Source organism: Ictidomys tridecemlineatus, chromosome 5, assembly GCF_052094955.1.
Source record: "Ictidomys tridecemlineatus isolate mIctTri1 chromosome 5, mIctTri1.hap1, whole genome shotgun sequence".
NCBI lineage: Eukaryota > Metazoa > Chordata > Mammalia > Rodentia > Sciuridae > Ictidomys > Ictidomys tridecemlineatus.
This window is the reverse complement of record NC_135481.1, coordinates 198,931,588-198,951,046: the sequence shown is the minus strand read 5'-3', so window position 1 is coordinate 198,951,046 and position 19,459 is coordinate 198,931,588. Positions and strand designations below refer to the sequence as shown.

The window sequence follows — 19,459 nt, the reverse complement described above, 5'->3', positions numbered from 1 at the left end:
GGAAACTGCCGCTCCTGGAGCTCCTGTGCAGGGACGGAGGAGGAGAGAAGAAAGGCACCGAGCCTATTGGGCCCTCTGCAGAAACAAACACGCCCGGGGCCTTCTTCTGCAATCTGAGCCCTGGAGGAAACAAAGCCCTGGGCCCAGGGCCCAGCAGCACAGCTGTTGTTTACTGAGCACCTACTGTGTACCAGGCATAGAGTGGGAGCAACATAGATGTATTCCCTAAGCTGTGGGGAGGTGACAGATGACTTAAGGGGCAAGGTGTGCCACAAGACAGGTAGCTGCCATGGGCACATGAGGTCAGCTTGGTTGCCTACCAGTAGCCACTAGGAGCCACCTAGAGCAGGAGGCAGGATCACAGTCTGGCTGGGCAAGCCCCCCAAAAGAAAGCTTAGGGACATCAGGGACCAGCCAGGTGGGTGTTGCCATGGTTCCTGCCCTGCACTGGCTCTGAAGGTGCCCCCTGGGGACAGGTTCTGGGCACATGCTGTGTGGGGGTCCTTCTCTGCCTGGCATGAAGACCCTGAGCTCTCAAGGTGCTCACCAGGCAGTCCACTGTCCTCCTTATGCAAAAGGCCAAGGTACTGCAGGGCCAGGAGGGATGGCTGGGTCTCCCTGGCAAGGCTTCCAGAGCCCTGAGATGCCAGAGTCATAAGGCTACTGGTTATCACCTCTCTGCACCCCAGTGCACCCCAGCACTCATGTGAGGAACATTCCACCAATAATTATTGGTGCATCTCTGCAGCCCAGAGGGCAATGTGTTCTCCTCTCTGCCTAGGAGAAAGCCAACGGGCACAGGGGACTTGGCCCACGTCGGCAGGGAGGTGGCATCTGGAGCCAAGCCTGACACTAAAGCCCACACATTTTCCATTTCCCCACCTTCTCCCTAAGAACCTGCTGTGTGCGGGGCACTGCAGGAGAGTGGAGTATGAAATAATCCCCATAGGGCCACATCCTCCTGAGAGACAGGATCTAGGCCTCTATTCCCTGCATGCATGGTGGCAAGCAGTGGTGTCCCCAGGAGGGGACAGGATGGGGCACCCAGGGAGAACTCTAAACCTCAGAATTGAGCCCTAGCTCTGTTGCTCCTAACATGAAACATTGGGTGCTCACTGTATGTCTCCTTTGTGCACAGGAAGGAGCTGAGAAAGCAGCTGACCTCCATCAGCCCCTCTTGGGCCAGGACTATGGGGGAGGACAAAAGAGGGGCAGTAGAGTAGCTGTAGAGCTTCAGATCCCAACATCTAATTGCCCAGGTTGCAAGAGGTGTGTGCTTTGAAGGGAAACTGAGGCTTCATCCCAGCCCAGCCCCAGGTCTGCCTAGAGGTCAGAAGTGAAATGCAGGGCTGGGGATGTGGCTCAAGCGGTAGCACGCTCACCTGGCACGCGTGTGGCCCAGGTTCGATCCTCAGCACCACATACCAACAAAGATGTTGTGTCTGCCGAAAACTAAAAAATAAATATTAAAAATTAAAAAAAAAAAAGAAGTGAAATGCAGGCTGAAGGGGACACCAGCCCTTTCACACCTCATCCCCACAGGGTTCCAAGGCCAGTTAGGGGCAGGGGTTGCTGGAACAGATGCTGCTGCTGCTGCTTCTTTCAAAGTTTTTTCCTTCCTTCCTTCCTCAGCTTCTTCCTCCTTTGAAGGGCTCAGCCATGCCCAAGACAGCAGCCAGGTGCCTGGCACGACTCTCTTGTCTGGAGTGGCTCAGCAGACCCCTTGTCCTGCGTGCAGGCAGCAGCTCATTAATGAAACTGCCTCCAGGGACAGGGGACAGTGCTGTGCTAACTTGTCATAGGTGCCTGGGTCCCACCTGCCAGCCTGTGGACTACAAAGGGCTGGGGGCTGAAGATAGCCCCTGCTGCCCTGGACCTGGAGGGGTCACCTTCCCCACATGCTTCTCTCTTCCTTCCCCAATGTGCGAGTGGACATGGCATCTGGACGGGAAGTTTGATCAGGGACCAGATAGCCCTTCCCTCCCTGAGACCTGGTGAGGGCAGGGGGACGTTTTCTTGCTCTGAATGTCCAGGCCTTATGGCTTATCCAGTGGCCAGTGCTGAGGTGGGAACATCCAAAGGTTGGGGATCTTAGAGGAGAAGTCAGGGTCAAGGGTCAGGGCCAAGCTCCAGAGGTTCCTAAGTTTCTTTTAGAGGACAGACAGAGAGCAGGGAAGGGGCAGAGTTGAGGCTGGGGATTCCCTCCCTGGGGCCCACCTGGGAAGGGCCTGGCATGAGGTTCACTATAATAACATCAAGGGCAGTGCTGTGCTGTAACATTGCGTCCTGGGCACTGTTCTGAGCCCTTTCCTTCAACTCATCTAGCCCTTGAGCAGGTCAAGTTTATAGATGAGGAAACTGAGGCACAGAAAGGGTCAGTGACCTGCTCACATCACAGAGCTAACGAGAGAGGCTAATCTAGGGCTGCTTTCCTCCTGGAACCCTTAGCTCTCTGGGCCACCTTCTTGTCCTCTTCCAGGAACAGGACGCTGGGCACCTTTCTGGGAGAAGCACTTTTCTTTGGGGAACCATGCCTTCCTCACTCCAGCAGTGCCACCCAACCCTGGGCTTAGGATGAGTGGGGGTCCCAGGCACGGCCAGCCAGAATCACCAGGATGGCCTAAGGTGGCCCACAGCCACAGCCTGGTAAGCCAGAAGCAATGCTGGTACTTTGGCCGGAGCCTTGGAAGGATGGGCCTTCTCCAAATGCCGTTGCTGGCCTGGCAGCCTCCAAGGCTGAGGTCACCTGAGCCGGGTAGCCAGTGCGGAGACAAGCCAAGCTGAGAGGTGGAAGGAGAGCCTCCTGAGGCCATCGCCTGAGCACCTGGATGCAGCTTTGCCTAAAGTGAGGCCTAGTGCTTCAGGTTTCACAAGTCATCCACACGCTTTCCTTCCTAAAGCCATCATGATGAGAAAGATCCTGCTCAGCAAGACACAGCCCAGGTGGCATCCTGACCATGATGCATCGGTTCTTTGATGAATAAAAATGTGGAGTATTCAGTGGCTCAAATTTAACTGTGTGCAACTGGCAGGAAAACATTTTCCAACACAGCAGGCTATAGAAGCTGAGAGGTGACATCCTACCTGTCAACAGGCTGCCACAAGGGTGTCGGACCAGTAAGCAGGTGCCCTGAGAGCACCTGGTCCCTTCCCTCCTGCGAGGTCTCTTGCTGGAATGCCAGACACAGACCCCAAAGAGGCATGCAAATGCCCTTCAAAGGAGCAAGAGAGGGGGAGGTGGGGAAGATGGAGCTTCTGACCGTGAGACGACGGGGTGGTCCGCCCCTCTGAGCCACTGGTCCGCCATGCTCAGACAGCACACACTTGACAGCCTCCACAGGTCTCTGCTGTCCATGCTGGGTCTCTTTAAAGACCCCAGTAGACCCGGTTCCAAGCTGGGGTCAGAGTGGGGCAGCTCTGCAGTGGGAAGCCTGCCTGCAGCCCTCCCTCCTGGGCTCCTGGCCATCGTGATCTGAGGATCCACCATGGCAGACCCACAGACTCTGACAAGCCAGGACAGTGGATGGCCAGTGGGCCACTTCCTCAGTGATGCCTCCCTGGTGGGCTTAGTCCTTCAGGGTCTCACCTGGTCCATTATCACCTCTAAGCCAGAAAACATGTCCCTTGTCCCATTCCCTCCAAGCCATTTTTTATGCTAGAATGATGAACTAAGTACCCAGGGAGAGGTGGAGCTTCACATTCTGGGCTGATGTTAAACTCAGTGAGTCAAATTCTAATGCAGGTATTTCAGAAAGATGCACCCAGGGAAAGGATGAGGTCCACAACCCCCCCCCACTGCATGCTTTATGCTAGACCCTGCACCAGGCTTCTCCTTCTCCAGGAATGGCAGGGGTTGTCCATCTGGGTGGCAGGGACCACTGGGCCTGAGCCCCCAATGGACTCTGAGGGCTGTTGGGCCATGGAAACCTGTAGGGCCACCCAGATGCTGCCTGGGGCCAGGACTGGGCCCTTCAGTATGCCCCTTTGACCAATAAGCTCTAGCCTTTCCTCAGTGGTCCCTGTGGGCCACACAGCTAGTGGACACAGGGCATAGGACCCATCTCAGGGAGAGAGCAACCACTGCTGGGGCCGTGCCAGCGTACACAGGGGCAGCTGGTTGGGAGGCACTGGCTGGAGCCTACCTGGGGTGGTCCGGGCACAGGAAGATACTTAGAGCACTATTGGCTAAGTTTCCCAGCACCCACTACCTCAGGGCTTCCTTCAGTCTGTCCAGCTGCCAGTCTATCCCAGGGCCCAAGGGGGCCTGAGGGTCATTCCAGGCAGAGGTATACAGGACAGTGCCTTCCTGGCAAAAGAGCTGGATGGCAGATTGACTTGGCAGGGCTGGGGCCAGGTGGCAGAATGGAGGCAGGGCTGTGAGGGGATCCAGGAAGAGCTCCGGCCACCCTGGCAGGAGACCTCTTGCTCTGTCCTGTGCCTCCCAGATTGTTCCCAGCAGGCAAGCTTCTGCCTCTGCCCCTGGAGTCAGAGTCCTGACCAATCCTGAGGGGACTAGCCACCAGAACCACGAGGCTTTGCTCTGTCCTTGGCCATGTAGCCCAGTGACCCCAGAGGACCCTGACCCAGGACAGGTCCCACACATCCAGGATAGCTGAAGTGAGTGTGCTTGACAAGTTAGGCCAGCCTCAGTACACAGGTCCACGTGGAGCTGACACACTGCCCCAGGTCCTAGCCGAGCTCGCCCCTCACCATATCCCACCACCCAGCCCAGCGGCTGAGCAGAGCAATTTTCTGGGCCAAGGCCAGTCCTGTCCCCAGGGGCCACAGTAGAGTATCCGGTGATTTCCTGGATTTGGGGAAAGACACTGGCTTTTGTTAAGAAAAGTCTCTTTAGCAACAAAATGATGGCTAGAAAGAATGACCAGGCAGCGCTGTCTGTCACACAGCCTGTCCCCAGTAGCCACCGCAGTGCCCCAGGTAACCCTGGCTCCCACCCCCAGGTTCAGTGGGTATGGGCTGGGGGCCACTGGCCTGCGTGAGAGGTCACCCATTCTGCATGCCGGGATGGGAGTCAGAGCCTAACTTGTTTCAGAAGGGCCACATGCTGACCATGGGTGGGGCTGGCGACACGAATGTGAACATATCCACCATGTGTGGATTCTTTTACCCTTGTGGGGCTGATGGCCACGCCACCAGGAGTCCCCATAGAGGAAGAGGGAGGGAGGGACATTCACTGGAAGTCCTCATGCCAAGGAAGTTCAGGCCTCAATAGACTCCTCTATGTGTCCCCTCAACTGCAGGTACCCATTCCCTCATCAAACGGTGTTCCAGACAGACTGCCAGCTGGGGACAGCCAGAGGCTTGCTGGACAGTGACACTCTGGCTAAGGTGTCCTGCCTTTCCTTTGAGTTTGCCATAGACTCACATGCTGGGGGTGAGGGGCATGACGGTGCAGAGACCCTGAGCACCCACTGCCCGATGTTCGCTAGCGGAACCACAGGTCCATAGGAGGAGATGACACCCAGTATCCACACGCTGCCCATCCTACCTGCACCCACATGAACGTGTGCTCATGTGTGAGGTTCTGGCAATTTTCGTCTTCGTGGCATAAAGCATATGTCACATGAATCTGCCATCCACCCTCCTGTAAGTGCACACCTCAGCAGCCTCAAGCACATTCACCAGCTCTGCAGTTGCCACCACTGTCCGCCTTGGGACTGTTCCTCTTCCCTCTGGAGCCATTGCCCATGAGACTCCAGGGTCCTTTATGGGGTGCTGAGGGCGAAGCAGGGCCTCAGGCAGGCCAGGCAGGCACCCTACCTCTGCGCGCCTCCCAACCCCACCCACAGCACTGTGTGGATTTAGGATCCCCACCTCTGTTGACCCTCCTACTGCCCCTGCCTGGCAGTGGCACCTCCCTGTCCCCCATCTCCCACCCCTGCGGCCCCTGTCTCTGTGCAATCTGCTGCAACACAGACAGTCACAGTGGTCCACCCTGGGGACATGGCCTCTGCACCTGCCTGGCCTCCAGGCAGCTGGTCAGGGCAGGCAGCTTCCCACCCCATGTCCTTTAACTGTGTCCCCTACTGGTGAACACCTTCACATACCCTAACACGAGTACACTCAGTATGCCTGTCCTTCACATCTGGCCCTGGTGCTAGTGTTGTCTCAGGTATTGGGGACACTGCACACAAAACCATGTCACCTTCTCAGGCAATATGTGAGGGTGGCAGCAGGTGCTGAAGGCCTAGATGGTGGGCTGTCTTTGCTTCCAAATGGGGGGCATTTGGTCACAGGGGTCAGTAGGAGGCTGTAGTCTAGGTTGTGCCCTCAGCGTGGCCAGGGAATGGCTGGCAGGGCAGCAGGAGCCCTGTCCTGCAGAGTAATTTGTCACACTTAGGGTCCTGCACCTGCCAAATGGAAAAGGCACGGGGCGCGGGGGCATTAGAAGGTTGCAGTGATAATCCCAAGAGAGGAGCTGAGGCTGATGCATTGATGTGGATGAAGACAGGGAGAAGGGAGGGACTCACAGACGCCCCAGCCCATGGCACGACACCCCTCCTAAGGCACAGGTGGCATCAGAGAAGGCGTGTCACATGGGGCTGATAGGCCAGCACTCATGTCCATCCAGAGTTTCAGGATATACCTTGGTCAGAAAGAGAAGCTCTGTCAAAGTAGTCAGAGGAGGGCATCCTGAATTTAGAGAGCACCTTATGTCCAATAATGGGTTCCTAAGAAGAGGACAAAGGAATACAGGGAGATGCCACATGAAGATGGCAGCAGAGGTCTGAGGATAGCAGGAGCCACTGGGAGCTGAAAGAGGACACAAGGACGCTCCCTAGGGATTCTAACACTTGGATCCTAGGCTTCTGGTCTCCAGAACTGGGAGGGAATGCCTCTGTTGTCCCACATCTGGACTTGTCCTGGCTCCCTGGGGAGTATCAGGTAGCTCTGCCTCAGCTGGGCCTCAGGTTGCCAGGCTAGCCAGACGGGACCACACTATGGACCCAGGGCAGAGTAGGAGTGGCAGGGCCCTTGGAGTTCTGGCTGGGGCTGCCCCATTGGTCAGGGAAGGTTGGGACACCTAGGCGGAAGCTGTGAGGTGGGCTCCACTTGCACTCTCTCTGCCACTAAAGCTGCCTATGGCTTCCATCTTCTGGGGCCAAGGGAAACCTGCCCTGCTGGAAAGCAGGCCAGCCCCCTTGGCCTTCCCTGGAAACATCGTGCCCTGCTGGCTTCTATTTCCCACCATCGATAGAAAGGCAATGTGGCAGGTGGGAACCTCTGTGCACAAAGGAAGTGTGGGCCAGACACATCCACACAAATCTTTTTTTTTTTTTTTTTTTTTTTTTTTTTTAGAGAATTTTTAATATTTATTTTTTAGTTCTGGGCGGACACAACATCTTTGTTGGTATGTGGTGCTGAGGATCGAACCCGGGCCGCACGCATGCCAGGCGAGCGCGCTACCGCTTGAGCCACATCCCCAGCCCCATCCACACAAATCTTGAAGCAGACCTGGGGCAGTAGATGGGAGGACAGGCTGAGAGCACACGCCCAAAGCCCTCCTGGAACTGGAGGCTTGGTCTCTGGACCAAGTGGATAGAAGCTCTAGAGCAAAGGTGCCAGGCTAAGGGTGGAGTACAGGGCTCAAAGCTGGGGAATTTAGGGACATTTTGTATCCTGAAGCTTGGGTCCCCATTTTCAGGCCGGCTTCCAGAAAAATCATGGCGTAGCCAGATTGCAGCTCATGGCAGATACTCATGCAGAACCACTGGGGGTGACTATCCACAGGAGGCAGGCTCCCAAGCAAGACAGACTGAGGACTGCCTCAGGGCAGGCCAGACCCATCTTGGAGGGCCTCTGGCCACTGTTTGTAGGTGGCTGACCCACATCCAAGGGAAAACCTCCAGCAACAAAAAGCTGGCTTACTGAAGTGTCTGAGAAATGTCACCAGTCAGTGAGGACAGATAATGGGAGACAGAAAACAACACAGAGCAGATACATACAGCCTGCCCTGGTACAGGGCTCCTTAGGTACAGTAAGCACTGGAGACTGGTATGGTCACTGAATAAGGGAGCTGGGATGGAGTGGGAGGGGGCAAGCAATTGGGATGGCAGGGGAGGGAGTTGTGTGATGGAGGAGGGGGCAGAAAGTTGGGATGAACAATGGGGACAGGGCAAGGCTGCCTGAGTCTTCTAGCACTACCTTCTCGTTTGAATTAAGTAAATGTACCCAGAACTGGTGCCCACTCACTTGCTCATTCCACAGATACTTGCCCACAGCCTTTTTGGGGTCAGCTCCTTTAAGGCTGCTAGGGCAGAATGAGAACCAAAGGCCCTGTGTGGGAGGACTGGTGTTCCCTTCTGCCTTGGAAGGCAGAACCTGCCTCATGACTGGTGCAGGGGAATGCACCTGCCACTAAAGGCTGGGGTAATGGCCACCTGAGGCTGGCCTCCAGCTGCAGGAAGAAAGGAGAAGGCAAGGTCAGAGGTGGGTCGCGGGGACACTTAACTAGTATCTGGAACCAGGGAAAAGGGGTAATGTCTGATAGGGACAGGGTTTCTTTGGGGACTGGAAACCTCTGGATGCAGTGACAGGCACACAACCCTGAGTGTCTACTAACCACCATAAGGCAGGCTTTAAGAGGGTGAGTTGAGGGGCTGAGGCTCAGTGGCACAGTGCTTGCCTAGTATGTGTGAGGCATTGGGTTCCATCCTTAGTACCACAAAAATAAATAATGAAGGTTTAAAAAAAAATTAGGGGCTGGGGTTGTGGCTCAGTGATAGAATGAGGCATGAGACACTGGGTTCGATCCTTAGCACCAAATAAAAATAAAGGTATTGTGTCCACCGAAAACTAAAGAAAAAAAAATTAAAAAACCAGAATGGCAAAAAGAAAACTGTCTGTAAAAGCAAACAGGAACTTGGCAGGTAGACTGAGTCCAACTTTTCCTTCCTAAAGGAGAATAGTGTTAGGAAGCCACAGGGCTTTCTGTTGTCAGGAAAGCTCAGGCAACACCAGCGATGGTGTGGCAATGGTCTCAGCCAAGGACTGATAGTTGTGTCCTCAACTCTTGAGGAGCCAGCCCAGACCAAGGCCTCTGAACCACAGGGAGGCTGGGCGGGGGCTGTGACGGGGTCAGGGAAGGGAGGCCCTGCACAAAGATGAAAGCTATGGATAATTAACGCTCTCAGGCCAGGCTTGACTACAAAATCCTTTGTGGTGGCCTGAAAGAGAAAGCAAACAGATGCAAGACCCATCCCTGGTTTCTAGAGCACGAGGACCTTTGAAATTACAAGACATTAAAATAAAGCTTTGGGTAAAGGACCTCATGTTCTAGTTGCAGATTTGATGTTAGATCAAAACGGAATTGCTCCTGAAAGCCTAGGCACAGGCCTATTATTCAAGGCAGCTCAACCCCAATGCACAGAAAGGACCTCTGCACAGAGCATTCCTGGCTGGCCTAAGATCCTGTGGCAAACCTCACCCTGTGACAGGTATCTCCCCAAATGCTGAGGGCCCCTTCTCTGTCTTCTGTTGTCCCCGCCATTCTGATGGTCATCAGGGACATGTCAGAGAGACACTGGGGTCTTAGGGGCAGCATTCTGAAGGGTAGGCCACCTTCATCCTGCCCCACTTGTACTCAGTGAGGTGCCTGGGGCAAACTTGAGCCCCCCATGGGAAAGAGACTGCTTTCTAGAGCACAGCACCTGGAAGAGAGAGCATAGCTCTTGTTGGCAGTTCAGCCTTAGGAAGAAGGCCAATAATGTCCCTACAGGACCTGCTGAGTCTTGGTGACTGCCTGGCCCAAAGCAAGGGTTCTCTTCAAACCCCAGCAAGCAGAGCACTGCTTTGGCCGCCTGCTGAGAGTGATGCTGGCCATTCAGGCTCCTGTTGCCTGCAGTTAGCAACCCGCTGTGCACACTGAGCAGAGCCAGAGGCAGGGCGTGCCTGTGCCGGATATTGGGTGCACTCAGTCGCGAAGCCAGGTCCGTCTTGGTGTTTGGGAATAGCAGGCAGCACCACTGAGAAGCTGTGCCCAGGCCCTGCTGCACCACAAGGCTGTGGGTCACAGGCAGTAGACACCAAAGGCTGCCTCTGCCACATGTGCTAACATGCGCGAGCCCCAGGCTCTGGCTGCGCTCTTCTGCTGAGCTCCCCTAGCAGCCCGTGTGCGTGCACAGCAGCAGCAGCAGCAGCGTTTGCTAACATCAGCCAGTGGCATGGTCCTCCTCCTAATTAGGGGTGTTAATTAGCACAAATGAGTCAAGTTAGCAAATTAGTCAGCAAGGCACTTGGGAGCAGGTGGTGTCAGGTGGCAGAGAATGCTCCACCACCTGAGGGAGCACTAGGCCAGAGAGTGGGGGAGCCCTAAGTTGGCAGGGAAAACAGAAGCACCAACACTCTCCAATATTACAAGCACTTTCTCTTATGTGTTCAAAACCACCCACATTTTATAATCAGGTTTGCTTGTGTGGTGGCCTGGAGGCCCCTGTGTCCACTGCCTGTGCAGTACCCTGTCCTGGAACACAGGTGCCACTGTGCACTGCTACCACCTGAGAGGCTGGCTGCCTCGCTTTAGCTCGGCCTCCACGTAGGCCCTGTGTAGCACCTGCAAGTGCAGCAGCAGCTGTTCCAGGTTCTCCCCAGTCACTGCCGACAGGGCGATGACCTGTCCCAGGTGGTCCTGGAGCTGGGGCAGATGGGCTCTGGCCTGGGGGAGATCAATCTTGTTTGCAACAACCACATGGGGCCTCTCAGACAGGCCTTCTTCGTACTTTTCCAGTTCGTACTTTAAATCCTCCACTTGAGTCCATGGCTCTGGTAGGGAAAGGTCCACTATGAACAAGAGGAAGCGGCAGCGCTCAATGTGCCTGAGGAAGCTGAGTCCCAGACCCTTGTCCTGGTGGGCGCCTCGGATGATGCCCGGGATGTCTGCCACTGTAGGAAACAAGAGCATAGGGTCATGGTGGGCCCCACAGGCTGGACTGACTTTCAACCTCAGGGATGGGAGTGGGGCCTGAAGCCAGGGCTCCTTCAAGGATCCTGGGAGGTGCAGAGTTTTACCCGGTGGCTGGGGGGCCAGGCCCTGGAGTTGACTCAGCCTTCAGATCTGCAGAATGCAAGATGATGCTGATCTGATGAGGAGTGCTTAACTCGTTCCTGTCCTTCCTGGCTTCAAACATGATCCAAAAAGGAAAAACGGCTTCCTGCACTCTATTAATAATTTGATTACTGAGGGAAACCATTATGGAGCACTTTGCAAACATAAAGTGCTATACAAACCACCTTTCCAGCAGGCTATTTTTAATGGGTACATTATCTTCTGGAAAAAGTTTTCTTCTCTCAGAATGGTACAGGGAAAGCTTTTTAAATCACACGTCGTCTACATCAGGGCAGAGTTCACAATGGAAGAATGAAGCCATGGCAGAACTCCTCAGGTTGGAAACTTGTACTCACAGATCTGACCTGAAACTTGGATTCCAGGGAGTGGTGCTGATTTTAGGACAGAACAGACTCACTAAAATTGTTTTATTTAGGAAAAACAGTAAGCCAAGCTTGGGAGTTGGTTATTTTCCTGAATTGCTCAGATCACCTCAACTCCCCTGGGGGCAGATTCTGGATGCTCTACCTGCTACCTGTTGGTGACCTTCATAGTGAACAATCCCCACATGGGGCTTCAAGGTGGTGAATGGGTAGGAAGCCACAGCAGGTTTTGCATTTGAAATGGCCCGGAGGAGCGAGGACTTCCCAGCATTGGGAAAGCCGACCTGGAAGACAGAGAAGATAGCCCGTGACTCTGGGAAGGCCCTTCATGCTGCAGTTGGCAGCTGGCTGAGATGGGACCAATGAGCTGAGAAGCTGTTACTGTCTCCTAAGCCAGTAGCTCGTCTTGCCACCAGGGACCCACCATCCCAGCATGGGCCACCGTCTTGAGCTCCAGGTGGAGAACGCGTTCCTGACCCGGCTCTCCAGGGGTGCAAGTCACAGGGGCTCGGTTGTCATTGGCCAGGAAGAAGCGGTTGCCTTTCCCGCCTGCCCCGCCCAGTGCAGCGATGTACTCCTGGCCCCGCTGGGACAAGTCGGCCACGACCTCACTGCCTTCCTTCACCAAGGTGCCCACGGGAACCTGAAAGCAGCACGGTATTCATGAGTTACAGTGCACAATCGGGGAGGGGGCTGCAAGGTAACCCCTCCTCTCACAGCCACCAAGCATAAGCCTGGCCACCAAGAGTTCCATGGGGCTGTTCACAGTCAATCAGACTGCTCAGTGGCTTTAGCAGTGTTTTTCAGTGTTTCTAAAATGAGAGGACTGCCTTGGCCAGAGACGGGCACAGGTGTGCTCTGTGGGTTGCCCGCTTTGAGGCCTCTTCATCTGCACAGGGCCCACGCTAGTGCCCAAAGACCTGTGCGGCATGTACTCCCCCTGCCTTGTCACCCGTGCCTTGAGCAGTTGATGCCAATGACAGGAGAGGTGGATACAACAGTTGGGCTTACCCGGACGAAGAGCATGGCGCCACTCCGGCCAAAGCAGTTCTTCCTGCCACCATCTTCTCCACTGAAACCCTGATACTGGGATAGGACCGACGACAGCGACTTGACTTGCTGGTCAGCTAGAGGCAGAGCAAGAACAAAGATGTCCCTTTGGTTGAGACAGAACAAGTGCCTGTGGCTAATGTTCTGTCTTGCCCAGGAGGCTTAGGATGCACACGAGATAAGGAATAGAGCTGGGACAGGCATTACTCACAAGCAACACAATTAAAAATCAAGCTCTTACTTTCCTTCAAAGAAACTTCCATTCCTGAAAATTCTGAAGTTACTCATGATGCCATCAATGTAAAAAAAGCTCTGTTTTACTATGCTGTAGATGCTCTGTTCCTAGCTTCTGCAGCACTTGGGCTTATGTGTGCTGACTAAGACTGAGGCTCTGACATCTACTATCATGCTAAGATTCCTAAACACAAACTACGTTTGTGTCCCGGACAAAAAAAGAAAGCACTCGAGGCTGATTTCTTTCTTTAGCACACTGTTCTTTTGTTTGGCAACATTGGACACTGAGCCCAGGGCTAGGACATGCTAGGCAGCACCCTATCAATAAGCCACACCTTATCTCTCTCTCTCTTTTTTTTTTTTTGTGGTGCTGGGAATTGAACCCAGGGCCTTGTGCATGTGAGGCAAGCACTCTACCAACTAAGCCCTGTCCCCAGCCCCCTGCTCTCTTATTTTTGAGACAGCATTTCACTAAGGTGCAGAGCCTGGACTTAAACTTGCAAGTCTCCTGCCTCAGCCTCTCAAGTGGCTGGAATTAGGGGCTGCACTTCCATGCCTGGCTTTCAGTGCACCATTTATGAACATCCACATGCTTTATAAAAAGTTTACATATCAAGTATTTAATGTAAGACACGTCAGGACAAGAAGGTAGATGTGAGGACCCGGCTCTTCCCCAGATACTCCCAGGGCACGTGCCTCTCAGGATGACATGGCCACCGTTGCCACCATCTCCACCATCAGGGCCCCCGAACTCCTTGCGGGGCTCGCTGTGGAAGCAGCTCACGCCAGAGCCTCCATTTCCTCCTCGAACAAGCACTCTCCGATGGTCCACAAAATACCTCTTCTACAGAAAGCACAGACACCTACAGAGTTAGCTACACCCCACAGTCCTTCCAAGAGACCAAGTATCCATGAGAAATATGCCTTTTTATAAAATTAGAAGTTTATGGTGATAGTATTACTAATCTCTCCTAAAATCCAAAGATAAAAATCAGTTTTCACAAGTCATGACAATTTTTTTAGGCTTCAGTTCCTTGAAAAAGGAACTCGGCATTTCCAACCTAAAGAGAACCCAGCTATCTCCAATGGGACACATTACCAACAGTCCGGTCTTCGCTAACATTCTAGTTCTAGTTCTGTAGGCTGCAGCAAGGTTAAGGTGGAGTCTCTCCTGGACTTTCAGCTGTGAAGAGAGGAGACTCTCTGTCCCTAACTGCTAGGGCTTCTCTGTGACATGCAGAGAGGTGGTACACAGAGCCCTTCTTCAGAGCAGCTCTCTCTATAGGTCCTGAAGGCAGGCACAACCAGCTAAAGAAGCAGAACAACTAACTAGTTTAGTTAACACACGTTAGCTCGTCTTACAAGTCCAGCTACCCCAGGCCCCAGGCACAGTGCCCATGCCCAAAATGTATCCATGGGGATGCCTGCTTTCTGCAGGTCTGCAAGGACAGACATACCCTTGGGCCCTGACAGTCCTCTGCCTTCCTCAGGACTCAGGTCATGTGTATTTCCCACCCAGTGGGTTATATAAAGAGTTTATGATTCCCCAGTACCACCACTTGGAACCATGAATTACCATTTCAAAAACTCATTGTGCCATTTTGCTATGTGCCAACAAAATCAGGACCCACCTGATTGGGGAAAAACAGAAGTGGTAAGATGCAGACTTGGGCCTAACCCAGGAAGGGGCATTCCCTCGGCCACCAGATGCCAGATCCTTGATCTGCCTGCTGCCTGCCCAAGTTCCCCACTCTCTTCCCTTCTTTTGTAAACAAGTGGCTAGGCAGGCATTGCTTTGCTCCTGAGCTGACCAGAGTTCTTCCTCTGGAGGCCCTGCTCTTAGAATGCACCTGGAGCACTGCAGGAGACTGAGTGAGATGCAAACATGTATTTTTCTTCTTTTTTTGATACTAGGGAATGAACCCAGGGGCACTTAACCACTGAGCCACATCCCTAGACCTTTTTATACTTTATTTAGAGACAGAGTCTCAATGAGCTGCTCAGGGACTTGCTAAATTGCTGAGGTTGGAATTGAACTCATGATCTTACTGCCTCAGCCTCCCAAGCACTGGGATCATGGGCATGTGCCACCACGCCCAGCTGTATTTTCTTAAATTTAGTTAAAAGACCATTCTTGTTTTAAATAGGTTTTGGTAAACAGAAGAAGAATAATTGTAATACTTAAACTATAAAACCAAAGGGCCACTTCTCCCTGGACATTTTAGGTTAAGATCCCTTCATTCTTACATGCCGGCTATTCAGGCCAGTAACATGAGCAGCCCTGCACTGCCACACCTTCCAAGGTACCCTGGCCCTCCTTGGGCTGCTCTCTGTGACAGCACAGTCCTTGAAGAGCTACATTCAAGAGGCTCTTCAGTCCCTTCAGTAACAAAATCAGCATATATGACACCCTGCTACCTTCCAAAGGGGAGCCCATGGCAGGGTGCTCCCAGCTGAGAAATCTCACCAGTTTTTTCTCAGAGAGTGGCTTCTTTCCAGGGGTCTCCTGATGCTTGGTGTGGTCCACGCAGCCCACTGACAGCATCCTGGGTGAAGCCTGCTGTGGAAGGAGCCGGCAGGACCTGAGGCTGGCCTGTGCAGACAGGGTCCACTGTGCCAGGCCCTCCAACAGGGTCTGAGCACTTGCTGAGAACAGCCTCACAGGGATCATGGCCCCTAAAATGAGCCAAATGGGCAAAATAAGATGTTTGGTTGAACCCTGAATGTCAAGCTGAAGCTAAAGCAAAGTGCCTGGTGCATGGGAGAAAGAACCTGGGTGCCTGAGAGAGACCGGACTAACCAATAATCCATGTTTCAATGCTAAGCACCTGGCATCCTGTGGTGCCCACCAGCCCATTTGTGATGTAAGCAGAATATGCACACAAAGATCAAAATCGTCAGGTCTGCCACAGGACTGGGAATACTTCCCTGGGGAATATCGAGTAGCTGCTTAATGCAAATGTTAAAAGGCAAGCAAAACCTGAAGTCAAAATTGTTTCAAAATAAAAATATCCATTTGTCCAAGTGTAACTGAGTGTGTTAATCTCCTGCAGCTTCAAATAATTAAATTGGAATGTGAGAACACTGGACATTTTAGGTTGAAATCCCTTCATTCTTTTTTTATATATATATAAGAGTTGGGCACAATACCTTTATTTATTTTTACGTGGTGCTGAGGATTGAACCCAGGGTCTCACAGGTGAGAGGCGAGCGCTCTACCACTGATCCCCAGCTCGGGATCCCTTCATTCTTACATTTTGGCTATTCAGGCCAGTAACATGAGCAGCCCTGCACTGCCACACCTTCCAAGGTACCCTGGCCCTCCTTGGGCTGCTCTCTGTGACAGCATAGACCTTGGCACAAGGCCCCATTCAAGAGGCTCTACAGTCCCTTCAGTAACAAAATTAGCATATATGACACCCTGATGCCTTCTGAACAAACTCCCAGCCTTGCCACTCTCCTTGGCATGACCCAGGGAAGGTTACACACCTGCTGCCTCAGTCTCCTCACCTGAAAATGGACAGGGATGGTGAGGACAGGCTGGTCTGACCCACCAGGACAGAGCAGCACTGGCTGTCCCGCTGTGATGTGATGAGCAACAGCTACTTGGTCTCTGCCCTGGGCCTGACCCCACATTCCAGACCCTAGCGATTCTCAGGGATCCCTGAGTGATGGGAAAAACAGGAGTAAAGAGTGGCATCTGACCAGAGCACCGCACCCCTCGGGACTTGTGGAGTGCAGGGGGGGATGCTTGCTTTATAAGGTGTTCTCAGTGACCCCTGGATAGTTTCAGGACAAGAGCTGGTCACCAGAAAGAGCAGGCCTGGTGCAAACCTTGAGACTTTCACCTCACCCTGTCCTCCAGCAAAGAGAAGGGCTGGGACTGAGCCAACAAGTGATCACACCTCATGAGGAACCTCCACCAACACCCCAAGCCATGGGGTCTGGAGAGTTTTCGGGCCAAACTCTTCATATGCTGGAGGGTCCCACACCCAATTCCACAGGAGCAGAAACTCCCATACTGGGGGCCTTTCTGTGGCTGTTCACTGCATCCTCTGTGGTCTCCTTACAAATAATGGATACTTTACAACAAACAAGTAAATGCTACAAGTTTTCCCGAGTCCTGTGAACCTGCGGAGAGGCTGGAGGGACCCTCCTTGTTGTAGAAAAGTCCAACAGAAGTGTGGGTACCTGGAGACCCATTACTTGCAACTGGTATCAAGACGGGGGTGGTTCTATGTAACTGAGTATATGGCCTATGAGGTCCCCTTTCCCTGGCATAGTGTCAGAATAGACTTGAATCGTGGGGCACATAGCTGGCATTCCAAAGAGCTAGAGAAGAGCTTGGTACGAAGATCTACACACGGGGTGAGTGTTCTGGGGTGGTGTGGACAGCAGCAGCAGCACTGGTCCAGGGCACGCTCTTCGTGAGCTATTTCCCAGTGCTGCCAGTGCACTGCATCCAGCTTCCCTGCCATCCACCACTCCCAGGCAGTCTGAGGTTACTCAAGAAGTTGAACTGGTTAGAAAAAAAAAAAAAAAAAATTCCCCAAACAAAATCCCAGATTCAGGCTGTTTTCTGATAAATTCCATCAAACATTCAAAGAATAACCAGTCTTAAACACACCTTTTCAGAAAGGAGAGGAGCTAATGGTGACTATATAACTAATTTTATAGGCCAGTAAAGCTCCAGTATCAAACCTGACTTTACAAAAAGAAGAGAGTAATACTGCTTGTGCATAGGCACGAAGGACCCATGGCAAAACAGTGCTTGTCCCTTTCCATCCTGGCAGCATGGAAAGGGACAAGCACCAAGACTCAGGAGGAGCTGCCCCAGAACACACAGGCAGAACCCACGGGGCACCTCACCATGGCGGCAGACCCTACAACCACTGCAACAGCAAACCAGGAGAAGGGTGCACTGCCCCACTGACAGAAGGTCTCCCAGGGCTTCCAGCTACATTCAGTCATGGTGGAGAAAAAGGCAAGACAGCCATGCTGAGCACCTCTATGCCACACAGTCCTTGCAGACATTGCAGTAAAAGAACTCCCTGTTTACAGAAGAGACGAGGGATTCCACAGAAGGCCCCAAGAAATCTACAAATCAACAATCAGAATCAAGAAATGAGGCCGAAAGCAGGAGGATCAAGAGCTCAAAGCCAGAGTTAGCAGCAGCAAGGTGCTCAGCATCTTAATGAAATCGTCTCTAAATAAATAGGGCTGGGTTGAGTGCCCCTGAGTTGAATCCCCAGTTACTCTCCCCCTGTCCCCGCCCCCCCCCAAAAAAAAGGAGCTGGACAAGGTTGCAGGGTACAAGGTTACACTTAGAAATCAACTGTGTTCTTATACATTAGTAGCAAAATAACTGGGAGGGCTGGGATTGTAGCTCAATGGTATAAACCTTGCTTAGCATGTGTGAGGCCCTTGGTTTGATCCTTAGTACCACATAAAAATAAATACATTGGAGGCAGAGAGGTGACTTAAAAGAGGGGACCAGGAAGGAGTGTAAAAACTGGTGGTTGGGAGAGAAACTTGCAGCTTACCCACACAAGTGCGCCTGCAGCAACTTGGCCAGAAACTCATGCTATCTGTCTTGGAGCCTGAGCCCTGAAGATCAGTGATAAAGAAGCAGGTTGACTGCAAAGCCCCCTGAGATCTGAGCTCCAAATCTTGCTTGATTTGGCGTACCTCCTTTCTGACCTTTTGACTAGAGTTGAGGGAACCCACTGATGATGCAGGCCTCATTTGCCAGGGGAACAGATTCTACACTCTGCAGTGCTGACTGGTGGTCCTGATTTCCTTTCTAATGAGGCTATTCTTATACTATCCATTATCGTAACCCCTATTAAGTTTGGATCTATTAAGTTTCAATTAATTAAAATTGAATGAAATGTGAACTTGGTTCCTCAGGCACTCAGCCACACGTGGCCAGGGCAGCACACTGGGCAGCAAGTGTGGCGAGCTGTGATCATCACAACTCTCCTCAGGCTCCGTGAAACAGTACCCCTGTGCTGGGCCCAGCTGAGCACACAACAATAAAGACGACCCAGGATCGGGTCTGACAGAGACAAGCCTGGCAGCCTCAGGACAGGGCTTTTACAGACTTAGGTGGACACTGTCGCTGTGGTTCTAGGGTCAAGCTCGGCTTGTACTGGTCCACAGGTTACTGCCAAAACCTCCCAGAGAGGCTGAGGCTCAGCTCTTACAAGGCTGCCGTGTCAGGAGCCTCACCAGGACCCACCGCCTGGAAGGAAAGCGGGAGGGCTTCCCGCCAGTCCGGTCCGGCCTGAAGGTCAGGGCGGCACTCACGGAGTCACCTCGGGCCTCTGCTGGTCCTGCCCCCTGCTTCCCCGCTTCGGAGTCCAGGGCAGGGGCGGGGGCACTGCCACTCTCCGGCTCCCCGGGTGTGGCGCCTGCCTCCTGAGGCCCTGCAGGGCGGTCAGGGCGGAGACTCCGGGCGGCCACTCGCCGAGGCACCGCTAGCTCTCCGGGGCCCAGCTGGAGCGGGGGCGCTCAGAGCGCGGCGCGCACGCGGGCGTCGCCGGGAACTAGGGCGCGCTGAGGGACCCCGCGCCACCCACCACCTCTGGGCGCGCTCCCGCACGTTCCGGGGAGGCCTCCGGCGCCCCAGACCCGACCACCGGCCCGCGGAGCCCGGCGGCGCCGCCGGGACCAACGGGGAAAAGCCCGGCTGCCCGCCGCGATACTGCCGGCCCCAGGAGCCACC

At 53.5% G+C, this 19,459-nt stretch overlaps 1 protein-coding gene across 12 annotated transcripts; it reads right to left on the bottom strand.

Annotated features, from left to right (window-relative positions):
• Positions 1-10,372: 10,372 nt before the first annotated feature.
• On the bottom strand, positions 10,373-19,458 carry Mtg2 (mitochondrial ribosome associated GTPase 2). 12 transcript variants are annotated; one of them, XM_021726381.2, is made up of 8 exons: positions 18,939-19,458; positions 18,276-18,339; positions 15,200-15,408; positions 13,429-13,576; positions 12,460-12,575; positions 11,873-12,091; positions 11,594-11,732; positions 10,373-10,902 (listed from the first exon to the last, which is right to left on the bottom strand). In XM_021726381.2, exons 2-8 carry the CDS (start codon positions 18,313-18,315, stop codon positions 10,511-10,513), a joined length of 1,263 nt encoding a protein of 420 aa, XP_021582056.1. In that variant the 5' UTR covers positions 18,316-18,339; positions 18,939-19,458; the 3' UTR covers positions 10,373-10,510. The 12 variants fall into 12 exon arrangements, with proteins under 12 accessions (XP_021582056.1, XP_021582057.1, XP_013214090.1 ...); XM_021726382.2 differs by having other exon boundaries at positions 18,964-19,458; XM_013358636.3 differs by having other exon boundaries at positions 18,974-19,458.
• Position 19,459: the final 1 nt, after the last annotated feature.

What these genes read in the sequence shown, in the direction of transcription:
- Mtg2 (XM_021726380.3), bottom strand. Translation starts at nt 18,477, where the DNA reads ATGAGGCCTGCATCATCAGTGGGTTCCCTCAACTCTAGTCAAAAGGTC. An exon ending in CACTCTCTGAGAAAAAACTG is followed by an intron (nt 13,577 to 15,199) that starts GTGAGATTTCTC and finishes TGCTTTCTGTAG; the next exon opens with AAGAGGTATTTTGTGGACCA. An exon ending in CGGTGGCCCATGCTGGGATG is followed by an intron (nt 11,733 to 11,872) that starts GTGGGTCCCTGG and finishes TCTGTCTTCCAG; the next exon opens with GTCGGCTTTCCCAATGCTGG.